Below are 23,425 nucleotides of genomic sequence, written 5' to 3' on the forward strand. Positions count from 1 at the left end.
TTGCTAGCAACCTAACCAAACCAAATCTACAAAGGCAGAATACAGAATATACTTGAGATGTTTTAATTGAAAACAAACATTCCCCATTCAGAACATTTCTAAGAGTTTCACGCTACTCTGATTTTATACTCAGAATATTTAGACGTAAAGTGGATTGGGTATATCAAAATGTCACCTTGAAAACATGAAATAAAATTTCAAACACGTCCCCTGAGGTTTTTAATAGGCACATTCCAAATAGCCTCTGGAGTAGCCTGTGGTGTGTGCGAGCACAGTAACATAAAAGGTCAAGGAGAGTAAGGCAGAAAGAAATTCCTGTGTGTGATTATAGTATGCAGAATAAGTAAGTACAGATTCAAAAGTCACTCCATAACCTAGAATAAACATGGGGCTAGATTCTGTAGTGCTTTGGCAAATCTCCTGCTGACCTAGTAAAAATTACACAATTGGGCTGTTAATAGGGGAAAGTCAACAGAGGACAGTTGAAAGTGCTCGCCCATTCAGACAGGAATGGAAAGAAGCGGCACAATAAAAAAAAAAAAAAGGAACTGGAATGCTAAGTAACCAAGAAATCATCAGAAAATTTTTTGAAAATTAAAAGGTCTCAGGAAGTTTTTCAAAGAACTACTTAGTTCTAAGACGTCCTCCAACTGGGTAAACGTCTCTGGGTGAGAAAAGAAAACCTGCTTGTAACAGACACCTAACAGAATCAGAAGAGAACTTTGCAAAGGGCTTCTGATAAAAATTGTGCATTTATGCTCAAGGTGAAAGAGCAAGGCCAAGGTCTGGAAAGGTACCTTTCAATAATTAATTCCCTGTCAAGTCCACAAAACCAAAAAATAATCAAGAGTCTCCTTCTAAAAATTGCCTAACTCCTCTCTTCTCAGTCTGCTTTGAAATTCCTCATCATCTCAAAATACATGAAACCTGTGAACTTAACCGCTCTAATGAATGGTCTTTAAAGACCTAAAGACTAAAGGATTCATCTTAGAGACAAATACTTTAAAAAGAAAAGGGAGGACACAGAGCTGGGTACTGGAGACACAGAGAAAAATAAGACAAAATCCTGTTCTCAAGGACCACCACAGCCAGACCTACCAACAAACTACAATTCAGGCTAATAAATGTAGTAATAAAAGCTTGCATAGAGTTCCAGAGCAACTCAGAGGGGGAAGAGTACCCGGGGGGGGTTGGGGGGGGTGTGTGGGTGGAGGGCGGAGGGTGGTCAAGGCAGGGTCTCAAGGAGGTGTAGAAGACAAAAAACAGGCCTCTCGTGGGGCCAGGGAGGAAGGATGTGCCATGTGGAGGAACCTGACAAGCTGTGTCTGAGAGGGAGACCCAGAATTCTGTTGGGGGCAGAGAAAAGGGGGAGCACTGGGAGACCAGGTAGTTAACACACAATTCTTCAATCCCCACAGCAACCAGGACAGCCATTATTACTGCTCTTGACACAAGCACCTAACAGACTCCGTCGTACAGAGGATGGTCACCTGCCGGCAGTCATGGAGTAAATCGAATTCAAACACAGGCTTGATGTCAGTGCCCTCAGCCTGACTGCGACCTGGGAGTTCTTGTCACCTGGTTACCTCCTGAGGGGATGGACATGGGCTGGGTTCGGCCTCCGGACCAATCTGACCACAGGGGTCCTGGCAAAGACGGGTCTGATTCTCAAGGAGATTTTTCCAGAAAATTCAATTCTGGAGGTGGAGTCCTTTCAGCTTTTCTTTCTATTATAGGCATGTTTAGAATTCGGGGGTGGAACGCCGACAGAACACTCTCGGGCATCTCACTCTGGACAAAAGTTCCTGAGGATGTGGAACCCAAGTGGCCCAGATGCTCTGGTAGGAACAGCACCGAGGCTTCCACAGGGGCTGGGGACACATCTGATATCAGCTTTATCCCCCGGAGGCATCTGTGGAGGACACGAAGAACCCCCCAACTCTTAAGTGTAGCGTCCTGTCCACGCTCACTGTCCGGCGGCATATTGCGTACACAGGGAGAACATATTCTGACAAGAAACGGCGCAACTTCAATGTCCCATTCAAGTGCACCCAGACAGTAAAGACCAACAAGCTGCAAGGACTTCTCAGCAAGGGAGAAGGGTCATTGCGGGCACAAAGGGGAGCTTAAGACATTGTAAGAAAATCTATTGATGGGGATGATTTGCACTGCCAATCAATTCTAATTACTGTACTAGAAGGAAATGTCCCCATCTTCTGTGTTGCCCCCAAACCCCACCTGCAGCAGAGCATCCATGGGGGCCCTGCTGACACACTTGCAGAGCGCAGAGACAAACTGACCCTGCCCAGAGGGCCCTCATCTAGACCCCCTCACTGTGTGGAACAATACGGCGTTCTGTTCTGGGAGTTTCCATTGAAGAACACCATTCAATTATGCAGGGCTTTGGTTCCTAAAGAATTAGACGGTGCCACTGCTTTCTGGTATAGAGGTGGCATTTGGTCAGATGGATGGAGACTGACAAGGAAGTCTAAGACGGTTTCTCTGGGGGAAAAAAAATTCTATTTATTTTGATAAAGTTAGACAATTGGAAAAGTTCCACAAAGAAAAATCCTAAATTAATATGGATTTATTAGTGTACAGAACCACTGTGGGTCTCTTTCTTTTGAGGCTTAATCTATAATACCCTGAAAACACAAACACAAATGGATACCCAGAGGCACAACTTAACACAGTTCACTAAAAGAAAGAGAAGCTACATCATGACAAACTTTGAATGTCAATATATTTAAAAGGAAACCAGTGTAAATTTCTGATGGCTACAGCAAAAATCATGGCACATTCTTTTTCTTTTCTTCTTACATTTTCTTCTTTTTCTTTCTTTTTCCTTTTATTTTTTTTTTTAAGTTTGTTTTTGACAGAGAATGAGCCAGTTATTATGGGGTCTTTAATAAATGAGGACTCCTGGAAGTCCTCAATTTTCTAAAGTGGTACCCCAGGGGCTTGGAATAGAAATGCAAAACTCACAGTACTCATTTCATCTCAGTAAGGTGCTTACCTTGGGAGAACTTTAGCGTACTGGATTTTCTAAAAGGCGTAAGGAAAACTCATGTAGCTTTTCAGACCACCACACCATAGGATATCATTAAAGGAGAGTATGCCTTGATGAATCATCAGTGTGTACTGAGAGAGGAGAGGAGAAAATGAGAGAGAGACACAAGAAGAAATGAAGGAGCGTGAGGCAGAGCAGAAATAAAGAGCAGCGAGAAAAAGGCAAGCGGAAAAGGAGAGGCAGGAGAGGGTCCCACTGTTAGAGGAGGGGGACAATTTCTCAACACCGGCATCTGCTGTATGTATAAGCAGCGAGAACGGGAGACTGTAGGTGGGTGTGCAGATGCCCACGCAAAAAGGCATTCTAGAATGGTAATTGTACCAATTCTTTAGCGGGCACTTTTCACTTATGTTCCACATCACTGAGCAGTTAAGCAGTTAGACATATTTTCATTTTCCTGTGCTTCGGTCGTTCAGATTTAACCTTAGTCACTAATTCACTTACTTCTTCTACTGTTAGATATTTATAATAAACCCTTTATTATTTTCATTTTTTTTAGTATTTTTCTTTTGGGGGGTGGCGGTCACAGTGATTGGTACAAAAATCTTTTCTCATGTTCTCTCTTACACTAAATATTAAGTCAGTCTAGTGTCCCAAACACAGCTGGATCGTTAGTTCCTCAGGTCTTCATTAGCCATTGGTGAAATGAAATCAATTCAAATATGAAGACTACAAAAGAGCGAAGCGTGTTGACAAAAGCATAAAGAGAAACCTAATTTATGATTTGTCAGTTGCTCTTCCTGGTCACAATCACCTTTTGGTGATTAACCAGAGTAAAGCAGTAGGAAGAAGCTGGATGTAATAACAGCTTAAAAAGTGACACCAAGGGGCACCTGAGTGGCTCAGTTGGAGAAGCAACCCCAGCTCTTGATTTTGGCTCAGGTGATGATGTCAGGGTTGTGAAATCAGGCTCTGCGCTGGGTGTGGAACCTACTTGAGATTCTCTCTCTCCCTCCCCCTCTCCCTCTCAAAAAAAAAGTGACACCAAAAGTAATTTCCCTTAAAACCTGGCCATCTCATAAATTACACATCATACTGTAAGAGAAAAAGGGGGGAAAGCCACCGTGTCTCTCTTGGAAAATAGTTGAAGCTTTAAAATGTGAATTTAGGGGCGCCTGGTTGGCTCAGTCATTGAGCATCTGCCTTCGGCTCAGGTCATGGTTCCAGGGTCCTGGGATCGAGCCCTGCATCGGGCTCCCTGCTCCGTGGGGAGCCTGCTTCTCCCTCTGCCTCTCTCTCTCTGTCTGTCTCTCGTGAATAAATAAATCTTTAAAAAAAATTTAAAAAAAAATGTGAATTTAATTCACAAAACTTCAGGAACGTCTTTGTAATACCAAAACCTGAAAACATCTGGGGCTTAGGAAGATCACATCCCAGACTGGTCAGTTAGCTGTCTTCATCCGCTGTACTGACAGATTCCAGGATTCCTTAGAGTTTCAAACAGCGGCAGAGCCATGCCAGCACTCCCGGCCGAGCACAGAACGGACCAGAGCTGTGTCCCCAACCTCGGGAGCTCTCCATTCTTACCATTCGTATAAGCTGGCTCTCTGCACAAAAGAAATATCCTGGTGGCCTCTAGGTGTGGAAGGGCCTGGTTTGGGAAGAGAGAGCAGAACAATGCAGGAGCCAAACTGCTCTGCAGAAGGAGGGCAGAGGAATTTTGAGTTTTCTTGTGCAGCCTGAGAGGGGAGTAGGAGACCAAAAGAAGAGAGAAGAGATGGAGGAGACTGTGGAGAGACTAAGGAAAGACGTGACAAGCGAGCGCCCGCCAACAAACCCCCTGCAGGCAGAGAATGGCCGGACGTTTGCACGGTGGAAGCTAATGCGGCAGATCCTCGAACAACATGGGTTTGAACTGCATGGGTCCACTTAGAGGCTGTTTCCAATAAATATGGTGTAGCACTCGAAATGTATTTTCTCTTCCTTATGATTTTCTTAATAACATTTCCCCCCCAGCTCACTTTGTTCTAAGAACACAGATTTAACGTATAAACGATGCGTTAATTGATTATGTTATCAGTAAGGCTTCTGGTCAACAGTCGCTATTAGTAGTTAAGTTTTTGGCGAGCCCAAAGTTGTATGAAGATCTGACTGTGTGGGAGGGGTGTCAGCAGCCCCAAACCCCATGTTGTTCAAGGGCCAACCGTACTCAGTTCTAGGTTACCGCCTAGCTGGTCTCTACTGCAGCCTCTTCCTCTGCGTTGTACAACTGTCCTGTGTTGGAGCTGCTTTAGGGAAGTAGAGAGGGTGGCGTGCTGGGGCTGAGGTGGCCAGCAGGGAAGGGAGTAAGCCCAGAAACCCAGTGGGATTCAGAAGCAGGCACGGCCAAGAGCTGGCTGCACTGTGGATGAAACCAGAGGACTTCCCGCTATCTGGAACGGGGGCTTCTCAGCATCCCCTGCAGAGTGGCCCTCGTGTGGTTTTCGTCTCACTATAAAGGGAAGGGCCACTCCCTAAGGCACCAGGTCTTGGGGATACCCGGGCCCCAGGCATCTGGGCTCTAGGAATGAAAGGAGGGGAGGAGCCCTGGCATGTGTTTTAGAGGGAGTGTTGGGGTTGTTGCTTTAAGAAGCTTCCACCCAGAATGGCCCCAGATGCGGACAAGCTACTTGTCTTCACGTTAGTGGAGAAGGGAGATGGGATGCTCGGCCTCCGTGTGGTGCTCGCCATGGATGTCACCAGTGCAGACTCACCTGGAGGGAGAAGGCCCGCAGGGCGGGAATGGGGATCAGTGCGGCCATGAAGAAGGCGGTGACATTGCTGATGGAGGTGAGGGCCACACTGGCTCCCGTGCGCTTGAGGCACTCTCCAGTCCTGTCCTGAGGACGAGAAACCACGGTGCTGAGAGCCGCACAGTGCAGGGGCCCCCAGATCACAGATCGTGCCAACAGTCCAAATTCGCGACAAAGTGGGACAACAGGTAGTTTATCGTGCTGACGTCAGGGCATAAGGAAGGGCTCTCCCCGCCCTCCCCCCCCGACACTGGCATCGAAAACATTTTCAGGACTATCTACACGGTCCTGCGTTGTACCTGGCTACCACATCCAAAGCACAAAGCTGCAAGACCATGATTTAAGTCAATTTTTAAGATTTAAAAGGTGTGTGTTGGGGGGGCAGGGGGGATGGGGACAAAGTGACCACAAAACCCCACAAAAAACCCAGAAAAGCAAATACAGGCTTTGGAATAATCGTTCTGCGGTTCTTCTGATTTCTTTTACTTATTTAGAGCCAGTAACATGTCACTGACTTGGGACTGAAATATTTACTAGGCCAGATTAAAGAAAATTAAAGGACAAATACTCAAGAACAGAGGGGATTTTGGCTGGCCCCAAAGCTTTCTTCTTTTGTTTTTCTATTACCTCAAAAGGGATTCTTTTATTCTGTCCTGTTTCACTAAATGCATGTGCCAAAAGGAAAACATCATCCACACCAACGCCAAGAGCAAGAAACGGCAAAACCTGCAGCGAACACAAAGGGCAGCGCATTAAACACACGAAGTCCAATTCAGATAATTCTAGAGACACTGAGAACAGTGCCCCCAGCAGCTACCCCAAGGACAGCTCACATCAGCTTACGGTGAAGAACCTAGTTCCAAGAGTTAAGATTCCCCGGATCTAGCCGTTTTAGCTCACAGGAGGTCTTACCCATTTCTATTTTTAAGCTCCGCTATTTTATTTTTAAAGCTAATACATGGGAAGGAAGCTAACTCATCAAAAGCAGTGGTTCTCAGAGCATGATCCCTGGACAGGCATGGTTGAGAACTGATAAATAGAAACTCTGGGGGCGGGGCCCGGCAGTCGGAGGTGTGGCCAGCCCTCCAGGCGACTCTATGGCACACTCAAGTCTGAGAACCGGGGCATGGCTCTAAAGAACGGTCTTCACTGCACTGGTAAGTGAAACATCTCTACGATCAACAAGCCCGTGCAGACCTTCCACCCCCCGCCAAGTGCTCCTCTCTGAGACAGCACCCCCCTCTGAGGTGTGGCATCCTGGCGGTAAAGGCCGGAAGACCCTGTAGGTGACATGGACACATAGGAGGTGGCTGGGCCAAGCCCGCGGAGGGGTGTTTGTCAACAAACAGTGGATAGGTGGCTCCCTTAGTACCTGAGTTGTTGCAGCGTTAAAGGAAATCCCGATCAATGAGCACAGGCCCAATCCTGCAGCCACGGACAGTGCAACCAACAGGACGCCAGCCAGCCCCACGGCACCCTGGGACTTGGAGCAGTCCCAGCGCAGCATGGTTAAACAGGCATAGGCAAGCTGCGAGCAGAACAACGGGGTGAGGGGCAAGGGAAGGAGTGAGGAGGGGGAACCGGGGGAGGGGGAGACACAAAAGCCCAACATTAGAATGTGTAAGGATTCTAATGTTTTCCCCCACCCATCACCCCAAATCAAAAGGGACAACTAATCAAATCCAACAACAACAACAATTTACATTACAGACATCACACGGAATGATACGAGTCAAAGATGGGCAAACTGCAAATGGGAGAAAATGCTTTACACGACCACTTTTGAAATCGTTATGAAGCCGAGCTCTCTCTGTCTTGGATGCACGTGTGTGTTAAGAGCAGTTAAAAAGCAGGAGCGGTCATGGAAAGATAAAAACTAAAACCAAACCCACCCCCCCCCCCCCACCCAAGGAGAACTGAATTGACTGTTACCATCAGTAGGTAGCCACTGGCCACTCGGATGACACTGACATCAGAGAAGGACTTCAGGATGTCGTCCAGGGTCGTCGTGGTAAAGGAAAGCACCTTCTGAGTGGAGTTCGGAGCGACACTTTGATGAACCACCTGTGGTCACAACATAAAGTCCCAAATGGAATGAGAGCTTCAATAGCACAGACCTCGGGGGACACGTCCCCTCCACTCAACCCTCACTTTTTTCTGATGCCTTAAAAAGAGCTCTACATGATTTGGGTTTGAACTTGGACTGAGGTGACATGACCCTGGGCCCGGGACAATGAAGGCCACCGCTCATCAGGTGAGAATGGGGTGCCGCGGTGAGCCGGCCTCATCTCTGTGTACCCTCACCTGAGACTACCTTCTCCTCTCCATGGCTCTACAACAGATCTGCGGTCCCATCGGCTCCCCTGCCCCGCCCCAATCCAAAACGACTCAGTCTTGTGGCCACTCCTCCCCACTTCGTTTGCTGGCCACTTTTAAAAGGTCACATGCAGCTCAGTAGAGGTCACTGCTTGGGAAAGGCCAGCTCCTGTCACATGGCCTAACCAAGGGGATTGCAGCTGTGACCAGATTCTATGCTTTGCTAATGTTTTCCAGACACTTTTTCTTGCTAACCCAGTGTTTTTTTAAACACTGTTACGCCTTCGCCCTGGAGTTCACAACTGGTTACTCAGAACGTCTCAGGCGTCCCAATTAGAATTAGCCATCAGCCAGACACGAAGGTGTTCCGTATCTAGGAAAGGAAAAAAAGTTCTCACCCCACCAGGTCCCCAAAATGACCATTTGTTTTGAAAATAGATTCTAATGAAAACAAATGTTCTAAAACATGGCGACAATGAAGTACGTGGTGACTAAGGGGTCTGTACCCAGATTCCAAGGTGGGTGTCGGAATGACGCTGATTTACCTCCACGTACGTCCTCTGCCAAGCCTCCAGTACGGCGGCTGCCTTGTCCTCGTTCCAGTTGATGTGCGAGACATACTCGTACCCCTTGAAGTGTTCGTACATTTGCTTGGGAGTCATTAACTGAAACATGGTCTGCAGGGCGTGGGCACTGTGACAGGGTGGCAAAGACATGACATCAGCATTTCCAGGAAGTTGTCCTCGCTGCTTAAAATCCTGAACGCGCGCCCCCACCTCACTCGCGGCCATTCTCTCCTTCTACTTGAGCACATGTTTCCATTAAACGGGACCTGGATGGTTATTTTACTCAATAGATGGATGTACCATATTAAAGGTGTAACCTTACAAACCTTTTACAGATAGACCCCAAAATTAAATTAATAAGCAATTTCCTTTCTCAGTTTCTATTCAGTGAAACAGGAAGGGTAGGGGAGTAGATAGCTTGACCAGATATGCTGGGCTCGGCGCTGCACGCTCGCCTATGCAGAAATCCCAGCCGACGGCTCTCCCAAGGGAGGGATCTCAGACGGAGAGTGCCTGACGCTTGACCGAGCGGAGTCCGCAAGGGCACAGGGGAGAATTCTTCGGCAGCCGTCAGTTGTTGGTCAGTCTGGGACAGAGCTTAGCTCACACCCCTCCACCCTATTGCTCTGACCACTGTTGCCTGCCCGCCTTACGCTTGCTCCCACTTTCTACATAATCGATCTTCTAGTCTTACAGTCACTAACTACAGTCCAGATGAAAACAGCCAATCTCCCCCTGAAAAATTCCCCACAAGGCAGTTTTTCGAGCTGGTCTGGTCCACTAGTATTTCCTAATATTCTATTACACCAGACTGCTGGCCAGGAGAACAGTTAAGTATTAGTACAAGTACACTCGCAGACGTCAGGAGGGAAGTGGTTTCTGAGCAAAGGACAAAAAAATAGATGGCTTGGATTTTTCCTCCTTGTGCTGGATTACCTGACAAGCTTCCCAGTACTATTCTTGACCGTGCCACCCACAATCAGTTCCTCTTGCCAGTGCATATACTTTCTGGATAATCCATGACATCCACCATTCAAAACAAGGGCCACATCAAGAGGCTAAAATAAAAAGACAGCCACATAATTACGGGAATTAGTAGGCAGGTCACATGCCTTGTTAAAATCCAGTGCATTAAGGGCTTATTTGTTTCAGAGAGAACATTAATAACAAGGCTAATGAGAGGCATACGGCAAATCTTACAGCAAAATTTAGCTCTATAAACAAACTTAGCTCCATAGACAAAAAAAGGTCGTTGAGAATCAAATCTTAAAAATGAAAATAATAGGACTAGGAATTGCGGAGGAAGACGCCAAGCTTTCCTCTCAGCCCCCAGGAGCAGTATCAATGACCGTACTCACTTTGGTTGCGTTTTTGTTGGGGGCTGTGGCAGGGCAGTCTGGATCAGCCGGGTTGAGGCAGGGCCGGTCCATGTAACCATGACCAACTTCGGCCTTATTCAGCATTTCCTCCCAGCTGTCCACTTGATAGTTTATTTTCTTTAACTCTTCCAGGAATTCCAAAGGGTCAAAGTTTGTCCACTGCAAAGGAGGCTTACCTCTGTGAAAGAAATTAGAAGGCGAGACCATGAAAAGAGGCTTTTCCAAGCCTCCGAGCCTGCGCGGATCATATATACTGCGTCCGGATCGCACTAGGCTTTCTGGGAGTGCGGCAACGCGGGGAGACCCTGGCACAGAAACAGAATGCTCCTTTCCTGGGGATCAGTATGCAAACCCGAGTCAGGAAAATAATTCATGAATGGAAATGGCAAGCAGAGAGCTTGTAAATTAATGAAGAAATCAAAGACTCGTTACTGGCTGATACGTCATCTTTAATACCTGAAATCAAAATTTGCCGAAGGGTACGCCTAAGCAGAAGACTGAGATCCAAAATTAAGGGGGGGGGGAAGAAGAGGGAATCACAATGTCAAATTAGCACTTGCCAGCCTAATAAATGCTTCGTAAATGTCATCAATCACAATATTTGATCTCCATTACCTTCAATAATCCCATACTTATGAGCTCTCTCTGACAGCCTGGCAGTCGACCCCAAAAGCCCCCTGCTGCCTCTGCCATCACCACCATCAGGGCCACTTCCCCCCACACTCACTTTTGAATTTGTGCTGTTGACAGACCAGAAAGGCTTTTGGCTGCCTGTTATGTGGTTCAAACCACACTGTAGCTGCTTAACCAGGCTGAAGTCATTATTCAGAATCTCCCAACCAGAAAACACAAAACCCCTTATTTCCCATCTAAAACTGTACACTGAAGGTCAGGGTATGGCCACTGCAAATTGCTTTTGCAGATATGTGTAAGCCAGGACAGAAACAATAACCCAAGCACGAACTCTTGCATAATTAACTGAAAACGTCTACACTGATTTAACAATTATTCCTTAAATGATGCGGTGTATATAATATCCAACTGCTAAATCGTGAAGCATCCCCTACCATGGCCTTCAAAGATAGCGGATTTCCCCCTTCAATGTCATTAATGTGATCCAAAGAAAGGTTAGTATTTTACTCTGCAGGAGGATCTTGAACTTTAACTCAATATATTTAATTCTGATATGTACGCACTAATAAATTCTCTCTCCTTAGAAAAGAACTCAAACATATGGCAGTGCTTGGTTAGCAAAACTGCAAACATTTTATTAAAGAGTTAAAAATCATACATACTCTGAAAGAATTTGCATTTTATTTGCATATAAATAGGTTGGTAAAAGTGAATGAAATTTACTGGTGCCTTCAGAACTTTTTTTTGAAAAGAGGAAAAACATTCTGCTGACATCCCCTCTCCCCCAGCTATTCACTCAAAAAATGCCCACGGAATTTCAATGTTTTTATTTCTTGTTCAAAACTGAAATAGAATAAACAATGATCAAGGAGCATCCGAAACATTCTAAAGTTTAGAAATCACAGACATCAGAAAACAAGATCACACACTTACAGTAGGTACGCTGTCCCAGATTGTAACTTTGCCCCTTCCCAGAAGCAGTCCAAAGGTGTAATAATTAAACAAGGGTAAAGATATTCTATTATCTGTCAAAGTTAAAAAGAACAGGCCACACGTTAGGCTAATGCATACCACTGAGGAATTTTTGAGAATTTCTTGCAAAAAAAAAAGAAAATATACCTGATCCATGTAACCTGTTTCTGTGATAAGTTCTCCAGATTTGTAACACAAATGTTCCAATTTCCACTGCCTAGTAAATGAAAAAGCAGAGACAAACATTCTCATTATAGTAACGTAAGGAAATCAGTGCAAAATCGGAACTATAGAACATATATAGAAACTGCAATTTCTATCGCTTTTAAGTATCTGTCAAAACGAGCACAACTTTTGCCAAGTAAAGACTCAACAAGCTTGCTTTAATGAATAGATAATACTCAATTGTAATTAACATTTGGGTGTTTATGTAAATGAATGTTACCAAAGTACATGAAAAGTCTTGTTTTCTGAAGTGTTCTCCCAATAATCTTGTTTACACCATTAATCTGCTTTTCTACATACATTGAACAACTTCAGGGAAGATAATTCATAGCTGAATTATCAGAAATTCAAAATAAGTGGAGACTAATTAGTAAGGTTTATAATACATTAACATATATTCAGGTAGGAAAATATTACTGACTTTTTTTTTTTTTACTGGCAGTTAATGTCCTTATTAACAGATAGTGTTCAAGATGACTTCTGCTCTTAACCATGAATGCTATAAACAACACTGCCAGGTAGATAGATTTCCTACTTTACAGTCTTTTATTCTTGTTCTGTAGAAATGATATTAAATATACTGATCAACAATTACCTCTATTATCTATCACCTATCTATTATTACAGAGTTCTGTCAACTCTAGAAAAATGCTCTGTAAGCCCATGCCTTTCCAAGTGCATCAGGGAGATAAACTTAACTTGAAACAAAGAGGAAATTTGAAAAGGGTGGGGATGGGAAAACCAGATGAAGAAAAAAATGTTTTTAAGTCTCTCTAAACTGTTCTATTTTATTGGTCTTCTTTTTTTTTTTTTTTTTTTTTGTATTGGCACCCAAAGGAATGTTCTAGACTTAGCCCACTTCCCTGTGGAACCTTCACATCTATACCGCAGGGTTCCCAATGAAATGCCACCCCTCCCACTAGGCTTTTTTTGCCCAGAGCTACTGAAAATCACCCCTTTCTCTTGAACTCCAGGGCACTGCTGGTCCGATCTGCTTGACACCCAGACACCTGGGCCGGGGGGTGCCTGTGGTTGGCTTTGTATGTGCCCATCTACACTGATGTCTTCACTCTTTCTAACTAGACCGTCAGTTCCTGAGTGCAGGGCTCAAGTTATTCATCCATCCTTCCATCACTCATCCACCCACCCACCTACTCAGGCATCTATGTATATGTTCATACTGAACTCCACACAGCATCTCTCTAAAATAAATTAAATCTAGCATGAGGAGGTCCTCAATATCACTTGGTCGGTGAACTCATTTACACTTCCTTGAAGGGCATGGCTGTGCATTAGAAAAACCCCTGTCTTGGAGCCAGAAGAAAGGGTTTGAAACCTGGCTCTAATGTTTAATAATTGTATGAACTTGAACAAATGCTCTAATTGATCTAATTCCTGGTTTTCTCACCTAAAAAATGAGATGGGTTAAACTAGGCGGTCTTTAAAGCTCATTCCAACGCATAAATGTTCTCGGTTCCATCTCAGATAAAGAGTGTAATTTTATGGTACAGACACTCACATCTTCTCCTTAAGTGTGTTAGTGACAAGTCCCTTCAAGATAGGGTCCCATTATGTTAAAAATGGGTCAGCATGCTTACAGTGGCCCTGGAATGCCCATTTCCAGGTTCTTTACAGGGCCTCTACTTACTAATTTTGCAAAACTGCACTGGGTAGTTGCTCCCTCTACAGAATGGGAGGGATGTGTTGAAAGGAGCAGGGTGTGCTCGCTAGTCAAGTCAGCCTGACGAAAGTGCTAGAATACCTCCTTCCGTTTTCCCTGTCATCCATTACATATATCTCATTTTGTTCTCAGGGCCTCCTGAGGATAGTAGACCACAAGTGATCAGTAATTTAGTTTACAGATGAGGAAACAAGAGCGTGCGACTCATGCTGGACCCTAGGGCTCCGTCTCCAGCAAGGTGGGTGGGTCTTAGAGCCAATCCAGTTAAGCCATGGAGAGTGGAGGTTACTGTAGCAGTGACAAGTACAGATTTTCCTTTTATTCTCTCCGCTCACCCTCCCTGGCCACTGACTATGTCTACAGGGCCACTTACTCCCCTCTCCTGTGAAAAACTATTATCAACCACTCAGTTAAAAGGTGCTTCAAAGGGGCGGCTGGCTGGCCCAGTCGGTCAAGCATCTGACTCTTGGTTTTGGCTCAAGTCATGATCTCATGGGTGGTGGATCGAGCCCTGGGTTAGGCTCCACGCTCAGCGTGGAGTCTGCTTGGGATTCCCGGTCTCTCCCTCTTCCTCTGCCCCTCCCCCCAACTCGTGCTCTCTCTCTAAAATAAATTAAAAAAAAAAAAGAAGAAGTGCTTAAAAGCCTTGGCGAGGGACAGGATGGGGTTAGGTAAATGCTAACTCAGCGGTCCCCTGGAAACCGGGTTTAGTGATAGTCATCTCAACAGTTCAAGGAGAAGACCCAGTTCAAATTTACAATCTAGGCAGTTAGTCAATCATCAAACTCTTGAGTGCCCACCCTGATCTAAATGCTGGGGTGCAAGGATGGACAAGAGATGTGGTCCCTGCCCTGAATAACTCACTGTTTAAATAGAGAAGAGAAAGGACTGTCAGTTTTGCTCCAGAAGTCTCTGTATGTTTTTACTCTACCCACAGCACTGTTAAATTAGCTATGAAGTTAAAGGGTAATATTTTGTGAAGCTGTGTATGATTCCTGTCAGTAAGAATTCACCAGAGTGGCTCAACCTGCTACACACTCTGTAACACATGCCAACTGTCAGTAACTGTGGGGAATTCGAAGAAACCAGAAGTAAGTTCTTACTTTTTCTTTTCCCATTCTTTTTAAGTTGACTGAAAGCAATTCCAACTGTAACTGCTCCAAAAATATCTTAAGCAATGAAACATCTTCAGAATGGGTGTACAGCCCCCAGATGGCTGCCTGAAGGATCATACTCATTTTGGGTATATAGTGCCAAGATACTTACTGAAAATACATTATCATGTATTTGATTTATTACCAAACTCTAGAAACAAAAATCAAGATTTAAAAAAAAAAAATCACTTCATTAGAAAACTATCTGAACTAACACTCTAAGCATATTTCCAGGGTAACGTAACTTACTAAAACCAGCAGCTTCTTCCCACCAGCTTACCTGTTATACATATATACGTGGACTCGGCTGGCCTGGAGTGCGGAGTCCAGGTGTTGTCGGAGAGCTTCCGTGGTCAGGACGTTAGCACCTTCTTCTTTCGGGGTCTGAATCATGAGTTGAGGATTAAACATAGCCTCTTCTCCAATCTTCTGGCGAGTATAATTTAATTCACGACTTACTCGTCCACCAACTGACAAACATGTACAGGTTTCAATTAGAGCAGCAACATCCCCACGAATTCATGTTCTGTTATCTCACTAAGAGGTGCACAATGCATGATAAGTGCTCTCTGTTCATATAAACATATGGCTGATGTTTGGGGGGGGGGGTGGGTAACATTCACTTTATGATTATTGGCAATGTTCATTTCACCAATAAAAAACATAAAAAATATTCACTAAACCCATGAACAACTGTCCTGCTCGTTGCATATGCAAACCTAATGCATACGTGCTTTGTGCACCTTCTAACTAATACACCATATGTATAAAGGGGGAGGGGGAGGGGGAGGGAAAACTTGAGACACCTTTTCCTTGCAGACCAGACCAAATACCCCTGTTACAATTTCTTTCACTTGTGTAAACAATGTGCCCCTGCAGCCCAGTTCAAGATAAATGGCTTCGATTTACACTCTTCTCCTAAATAATCTAGCAAAGGTAACAAGGAAATGTTTCTCCCCATTGAAAAAGAAACAAGGAAAGTTTAGCACAAAACTTGCCAGGAGAAGATAAATAATGTGATTCACATCAGATGTACTTGAGAGGAAGCAAATGTATCAGCCAATGGCCCGGACGGCCAGTCTCTGGGTCCTGGCTCCATCAGACTCACCTGGTCAGCATCCTGGAAACAAAGGTGCCAGGTTCTGAGCTGCCCGTGACAGGCAGCCTGTGTTCCAGAAGCTCCCCCACATGATTCTGAACCTGCTGCTGGGGCCAGAACTCCTGCCCCAGTACCAACCGGCTCTCCAGCAGGCCGACCACAGTGGGACAAGCCATAGGCCAGGGCAACAAGGTGCAAGGGACATTGGTACTGCAAACTGCTTTTTTGTCTTCTTTCTCAGGTCCTACGTTATATTTCAATTATGGTTTTAGAACAAGCCAAGCTCAGAATGCTGCCACCTGGCTGGGAGGTATGGGGTGAAGGGAGTTGCAGTTCCCAACAGGGTAGGTGTGTGGGGATGCGGTTGAGGAGAGTGCTCTTGGGAGATGGTGCTTTGATCCAATACGGTCACAGGGAAGGGGCTGTTCAGGAAGGGGCCAGGAAGCAACAGAGAGAGAGAGAATCCTAGAACAGCACCCCCCCCTCTCCCTACACACACACTCCAAGCCTAGCTGGTGAGTCTGAACAGTGAGTCTGAATAGTTCCTGAAGTCACTGATAAGTTGCATGTTTACTGAAAGACAGGCCTTCAGCTGCAGTGTAGAAAGACCCTTCAACAATCATCCTGAGCTTTCCCACGAGGAGGAATCCTTTTTCTTCAAATTTAGTATTCAAGGACATAAACATTTGGTTTGGGCAAGTAAGTAAGTATTGGGAACAGCAGGTTGTTTGGTTCTCTTGGCATATTTTATAAACAAGGGGGCAGGCTAAAAAGCAAATAATGCCCTCATTAGGAAAGCTAGTCCAGATTCACAGACTGGCATGGCAGGATCGTCTGTGTGGGTCCACGCAGATGGCCAAGGCCACTGTGGAATACTGTGAGGGGAGGCCGAACATACTGTGGGGTGTGTCAAAGAGGAGGAGAAACGGTGGGGGGGGGGGGCATGGGGGAGAGGGGAGGGGCAGAGAGGGGGAAATGATCAATTGGTTACACAAAGTATTAAGACTCCTTGTGCAGAAAACTTTGACAGATGCCCTGGGGAATTGCTGAGGACCCTGCAACCAATTTGAAGTTAAAGAAAGACCACAGGAAAACAGAGGAAACTTGCAACAAAGGATAAATTTACATGAAGTCACAGGCCTTTTCAGGATGCTCTTCTAAAGCTGCCTGCAGGCAGGGTCTGGCTCCTTCTGGCAGGAATCACAATGCATTATTTCAACCAATTAACTAGTGAACTGAATTAGACTCAATCCACATTCTCTGGAGATACAAAGGCTGTTTGAGGCTAAAAAGCCAATTATTAGTCCAGAGGTCACTTCTGAAAAGCTACAGAGCTCCAAGCCAAAGAGCTCCAAAAAGACTTTTCCGGGGAAAAAAAGCTGAACTCCTTCCTTTTTTTCTGGCTATATGACATCAATGCCCCACACCTATAAATCCTGTGTATTTCCCCGGGATCCTCAAGCATCGGCATAGCGCATGATCCCTCGTTCTGCTTACAAAGTCCTACTTCCTTCTATCTTTCCTGAAGCTTAACTGCAGGTGAATTAAAACCACGAGGTAAAAACAGACGAGTAACAACAAAGGGGGACCACAGACATCCCCCATCCTCCTCTCCCCTGCCTAAGAGCAGCTGCCTGTGACTATAACCGAAAAAGGTGAAGACCCAAGCGAAGAGCGCATACGAAAATAAAGATCACATACAAGGTTCATGCTCCTGAAAAGAATGATCTACACTCTTCCAGACCAACCTCACAACAGATCAGTGATTTAATTACAGGGGTTTTCAGAAAGGATGCTATTTCCTACAACATACAAAATGGACCCCAGGGGCTTTATAGTGGCACTTTTTAGATGGTTTAAGATGTATATTTAAATAAATGGATATTTTTTAATTAAGGTATTTGTCATGTCTCTGGAATTGGAAATCTTTTTGTTCGTTCAGCTCTTTGCTCTAGTGATAAATCTAATATTTTGCTAACATGACAACCAGTTTCAACCGAGACAAGACTATCATCGTAGGTAGACAGAGCAACTGAGTTGAAAGACCCTGAATTCTGAAGTGTCCTCAATCACCTAAGCTGTATCCTACCTTTGGGTACTGTTAAATTCGACTTATTTTTACATATTACACGCCATATTTTATTTAACATTTCATCTTATATTTGACCAAATATGCATGTTTTTGCAAAATTATTCAGTAACTTTAAAAAAGTTTCATTGACATCCACTTTACTCGACAGGATTCATTCATCCGGCGAGCGTATAAAGGTGCCTGTCATGTGCTCAACAGTGGGGTGCTATGGGGGGGTGAGACTGGCGTGTTCCCTGCCCCAAAAGGCTGGCCGGCCAGTGAAGCACACAGGCAACAGACAAACACATCAATAAGCTAATCTCATGGCATGACAAGTGCCACAGAAGAAAAAAAGATGGTGATGCCATCTTTATTTCAGTGCCTGGGGACCAGTGCCTGGGCAGAGGAAGCAGCAAGTGTAAAGACTCCTGTTTGGCTTGCTGCAGGAGGAGAGAGGAGGCCAGTGTGGCTGGAACTCGGTGAGGCCATAATTACCTCATTCACTTGGTTGCGCTGGTGGACTTAGCTCCTTCTCAGGTGTACCTGTTTCACAAATGGCACAGCCTTCATACGCTCTTTTTTTTTTTTTAAAGACTTATTTACTTGACAGAGACACAGCGAGAGAGGGAACACAAGCAGGGGAAGTGGGAGAGGGAGAAGCAGGCTTCCCATGGAGCAGGGAGCCCGATATGGGGCTCAATCCCAGGACCCTGGGCAGATGCCCAACCTACTGAGCCACCCAGGTGCCCCAGCCTTCATACGCTCTTATATCAGCATTCGCGCACGGTGCTCTGGAACAAGTTACCAGAAACAGAAACCCTTCTGGACAGAGCGATTTTATGGACTCACCTGACTTCTACTACCCTAGCAAATAAATGCCTATCAGAAATCACAACTGAGCGACAGCCCAGGGCTATTCCTTATCTAGCCAGTCTTCCTCATCAGGCATCAGTGTGAAGCTCCACCTGCCAGGAAGCCCCACAGAACCCCTTTCAAGTGGCTGAAATTACAGGTGCAGTCTGGGGGAATTGGTTTTTCTCCCTTTCTGTCCCATTTTCAAGGTCAAGGTCCTTCTTTATTATTTAAAAAATAGTCTACTGTTCATGAAGTACTGCATGATTATTTTTGACTCCTGAGCAGAATGAGCCGTAATACTGAGTATCTGTGATGTAGATGTAGGTATACTTGGACAATATTTACCCATTTCCCTTTTTGGAGTTTACTGCTAATTCTTAATTTTTCTGCACGGAACAGGTACAATTAAAGACTTCCATGTGACAAAAGGAGAAAAATATGAAAGCTGCTTGGTAGGGATCTGAATGAAAAACAAGCTCACTACAAAAATAACATGCATATTCATCATATTCCGAGGTCCTCTTATATTCTTTTCCTTCTTCCAAATGCAACAACTTTTAACTTATATAAAATAACAACCAAACTCTTTGAATAAGACTCATGAAAAATGTTATCTCGGGATCCTGGGACACAAAATAGCCTTTTAAATTTGTGTATGTTTTGCATTTGCAAAGCCATTTCACATGCATTCTTTACCTATTTATAAATATTTTGCTTGGTGCTGCTCCCCCATCAAGCTGGGCCAAGCTGGACTGGACAGTCAGGTGATGAGAACCAGGATCAGAAGGGCTGGGTTCTGAGTCGCAGCTTTGTGACAAGTCCCGGACCCAGCTGGGCCTCGGTAACCATCTCTGTGAAATGGGATGAAAATGCTACAACTAACCTCGTAAGGTGGTGTGAGTATTAACAACGTGTGGGAAATTTCCCACACCCTTAACCAGGTGCTGAGCAGGTCATTTATTCATTTATCACAGGGCATGTTGCATCACCCTTACTTTACAGAAGAGGAAAAGCAGCTGCAGTTTGGTTGACTGGCCCAAGGTCACCCAGCTGATAGGAGGTGGAACCGACCCTCAATCCTGCATCCAACTTCCCTGAGAGCCTTGTGGCTCCTGAGCACTTGTTGAGGATATACCTCTAGGAGAGCCAAATTCCATATACCCGACAACATCAACCTCACAGCTAGAGCTTTTAGAATGCTCGAAAAATATTACGCGGGACAAACAATTGGTATTTTTTATTTAAAGGACAACAACATTGTCTCCCAGAGTGTTTACCGCCACTGAGGAGATCGTTTTTGGGTGGCCGCGGACAGGCCCCCGTTTTCCTTCTGGTCCCCAGAGGGGCCTTAGAGGGGGGCAGAGAGATGAGGGCACACAGAAAGCAAGCCGTCTTATGCCTCTTTACCTGCAAATTCTCTAGAAATCTGAGGCTTAAGCCAATTCTCTGAAAGAGGTGGGGTAAAAAGCATCAGTTGTGCAAAGAAGTTCTTGCTGAAGCTCTGCTGATCCTTTCCTCCCTAAATCAAACCATTACGCTTTCCAAGGTGAAGAAGGGCCAGCACAGGCGGGAAACCATTCCACCCGGGGGTCCATACCTCTGGGCCAATGCTATTCCAATCCATGGTAGACGAGAGATGCTCCCCTCATGATGCTCTCCTGTTGTGTACCATTCCTCAGCATGGCCTCTGTGCAGAGCTTAATAAACGCCTGCAGCATTCATGCAAAAAGCTTTTAGCAAAAGCTTATTGTGATCCACATAAAGGTGATCTGAGGGACCAAACGAAGTGCTGTTCCCAGTAAATTCCAAGTCCTTTCAGGGAGGCACTGCCTGCTGCCCACTTACCTCGGCAACTAGGCGCATGCGCACACTCAGCGTGTCAGAGGAATGAATGAATGAACAGCCTCAATACAGAGCCTTGGGAACAGGCAGTCATCTGTATAAGATATTAATTCTTCCCAAAGCCTCAAAAAGTCAATCAGTCAAAACAAATGACCCTTTCAGCCTGAAAAGTACCCACTCAGAGTCCAATTAGGAAAATGGGGTCTGTGTATATGCAAGCTGAGCATTTGCATTTGATTAATCCCATGAATTATCTAACAGCCTCTAGAGAGATTTTTTTTTCTTCCCTTTTAGTTACTTCAGGTCCTTCTTTCAATGTTGCGATTAGTTATTGTGAGGGTGAAAAACTACAAATCTCCAAAAGGGTGTAACTGCAAAATTATTAGCACCAGCTCATTTTCTAAATTGAAAAAAATGAAGATTCAGTAATTTGGGCAATTGGCTGAAAACTCCTGAGCTGTGAGTTTTAGTCACTCTTCCAGCCATCTCTTTTATTCATGACTAGCCAACTGCTGCTTAAGCTTCTGGGCTGTTTTTCTCCTCGTGGGATTGTGCCCTTGGGTGTTGCCATGGGAAAGTGCTAGAATCAGATAGCCCAAAGAGAATTTGCCTTCATGAAGTGAGCCCAGTGAGTGAAAACCACAAAAACAAGACAAGAGCAGGACACATCCCCACACCTCCCCAGGGACAGCCCGGGGGGGGGGGGTGGTGGTGGTAAGGAGGGCGGAACTCGGTAGAAGGGGGAGCGGGCCTGAGCATGCGCCTGCCACAAGCCCCCACACCAGCTGTTTGTGGTGCCATCTGTTACCGCCCAGGCTGCTTCTCTGAATGGCTTTCCCTGAAGCTGCCCGCTCACCCTGTCGGACACGATCAGGTCAGCCCAAGCACTGTGTCCACCCTGGACCTGCCGCCTGCCACAGCTCCCCCCGACCTGGTATTCTCTCCAGGGCCACCAGCTCCCAAGATGACACTGCATCTGTTGGGAGACCCATTCTTCCTCGGTCACTTGCTGCTGTGGCAAATGAGAGCTGCGGTCAACCCCACCAAAGACAGGCCGCATGAAGTCGCAGGCTGCGCACTCAAGGATGCTCCTGGCGTCCAGCAGGACGTAACAGAATGGAGCTCTGCTCTATGCCTAAGCTGCGTACTTGCCCAGTGTGAACTGTCCCAGGCCCTACCGTGATTTCACCTGGAATGCTCAAGTCCACAAGCCAAGTAGATGCAAACCCAAGTCCTGTCCTTCTGCAGGAGCTGAGCAAGCCTGGGAGGGTCTGACACAGAGCAGCATGCTCAATCAGAGGCAATGCTGGACCAAGAAGCAGAACCCGGGACCAGAGACAGTGTTGTGATCAAGTCCCAAGTTCTTAGGTAAGGCCTCCTCAAGTCTTCATTAAAAAAACAAAAACCACACAACCCAATCACAACAACAAAAGCCAAGTGCTTGCTCGGTGGTGGGGCTTTCTAGCCCAGCATTCGGGCTGCTGAATAACATTAACCCAGGCTCCCTTCTCCCAGCTTCTGTGGGGGGCTGACATCACCTCTCTGTTCTGAACAGTCTTCCTGCCGTTGTCCGGCCCAGGCCTCTTTGTACCAGCCTTCTCCTTGAGCAGCACAGGGGAGAAGACAATGTGAGTCCCCACCTCCACGGGCAGGCTCCAGGGGCCCTGAGGAACATCAGGCTGGCCTGCTTTAGCTCCCACACCCTCCCCAGGGGGTACTTTCAGGATTTTGTTGCCATCAGGATTAGCTGGATTAGGGGCAGATGCATAAGGACCCCCTGGCGTTGTGAGGAAGTTTCATCACCAGGTCAGCATGGTGTGACCTATATTCTGTCACCACCACCACTCCTCATAGCCACCAACTGGAAAAGGGGAGGGGACAGCAGGAGAAGTGCTTTGAGTGCAAAATGCATGAACTCGGTACAGCTATAAATTCCCCCATCATGCACTTCCAAGGGTGTGGGCCATTCAAGACCGTCCTCCTTTCAAGCAAGAGCCCTACTGAAATGGGTCTGACAGTGGCCCTAAGTGGAGTGGTAAGCGGAGCTGCCCCAGAAAAACAACACAAAGAAACTTCTAGTCCTTTGCTAAAACCAGGCAAGCAATTTGGGAAGAGAACTGTGCTGTTGGAACCTTATATTATGGTCCTATCCCATGGAGGGGGGGGAGGCCTCCAATTTATTTGAAGGAAAACAATGTGGGCAGGAGTGGGGGCTGGGCAGTAAGAGCACAGCCTGAAACAGAGGAACAACTCTTAACGCCTTTTAAAAATTCAGTGACCGAAACTTTTCCTCCCAAGAAATCACTTGGCCCTTTTACCTACCGGAACCCGCATCCTGGCTGCCACTCACGTGCACCCTGCATGTAGTAAACACGATCAATAGAGAAAGCAATGGGATTTCTTGCAAGTGTGTGCGTGTGCGTGCGAGTGTGTGTGTGTGTGTTATAGAACAGTCCCTCTTGCACAGAACTGGGCTGTTCCATCAAAGCCGTATCTGTTATATTTCTGTCTTTCTCTTCTGTTTGGCGTATTCACCAACAAGAGAAAAGGAGGTAAGCTTTGGCGGCCCTGACCTGCAGCTGGAACACAATACTTTCGCACAGCCCTGCCGACCCCTGACATAAATTTTACACCGCAGCTGGCATTTACACACTCAGCATTACCATATGTATGGTTGCTCCGTGCTAATTATGCTAATCACCTGTCTAACTGGCTGCTTCGAAAAATGGTTGTATTTAGCACTCCAGTGCCTACCAATGCGGCTTACTGTGTGGCTGAAATGTACATTCAGACGGCCCTGAATGGCAAGATTTTTCCACGTTGCTGGCTA

The 23,425-nt window shown here is 45.8% G+C and overlaps 1 protein-coding gene across 3 annotated transcripts in view; it reads right to left on the reverse strand.

Moving 5' to 3' along the window:
- PTCH1 (patched 1) overlaps positions 1-23,425 on the reverse strand; it is a 61,203-nt gene that overhangs the window by 25,898 nt on the left and 11,880 nt on the right. For 2 of the 3 annotated variants that reach the window (XM_035024453.1, XM_035024455.1), the window contains exons 3-12: positions 15,009-15,198; positions 11,816-11,885; positions 11,630-11,721; positions 10,043-10,241; positions 9,621-9,742; positions 8,664-8,811; positions 7,735-7,866; positions 7,175-7,330; positions 6,430-6,528; positions 5,764-5,889 (exon numbers count right to left, since the gene is read on the reverse strand). In XM_035024453.1, coding sequence (XP_034880344.1) covers positions 5,764-5,889; positions 6,430-6,528; positions 7,175-7,330; positions 7,735-7,866; positions 8,664-8,811; positions 9,621-9,742; positions 10,043-10,241; positions 11,630-11,721; positions 11,816-11,885; positions 15,009-15,198 — 1,334 coding nt within the window. The remainder of the gene's footprint in view (positions 1-5,763; positions 5,890-6,429; positions 6,529-7,174; positions 7,331-7,734; positions 7,867-8,663; positions 8,812-9,620; positions 9,743-10,042; positions 10,242-11,629; positions 11,722-11,815; positions 11,886-15,008; positions 15,199-23,425) is intronic. The other variant, XM_035024454.1, reaches the window with a different exon arrangement.

This window comes from Mirounga leonina, unplaced genomic scaffold (assembly GCF_011800145.1).
Source record: "Mirounga leonina isolate KUSES-001 unplaced genomic scaffold, KU_Mleo_1.0 Mir_179, whole genome shotgun sequence".
In the NCBI taxonomy this organism is placed as follows: Eukaryota; Metazoa; Chordata; class Mammalia; order Carnivora; family Phocidae; genus Mirounga; species Mirounga leonina.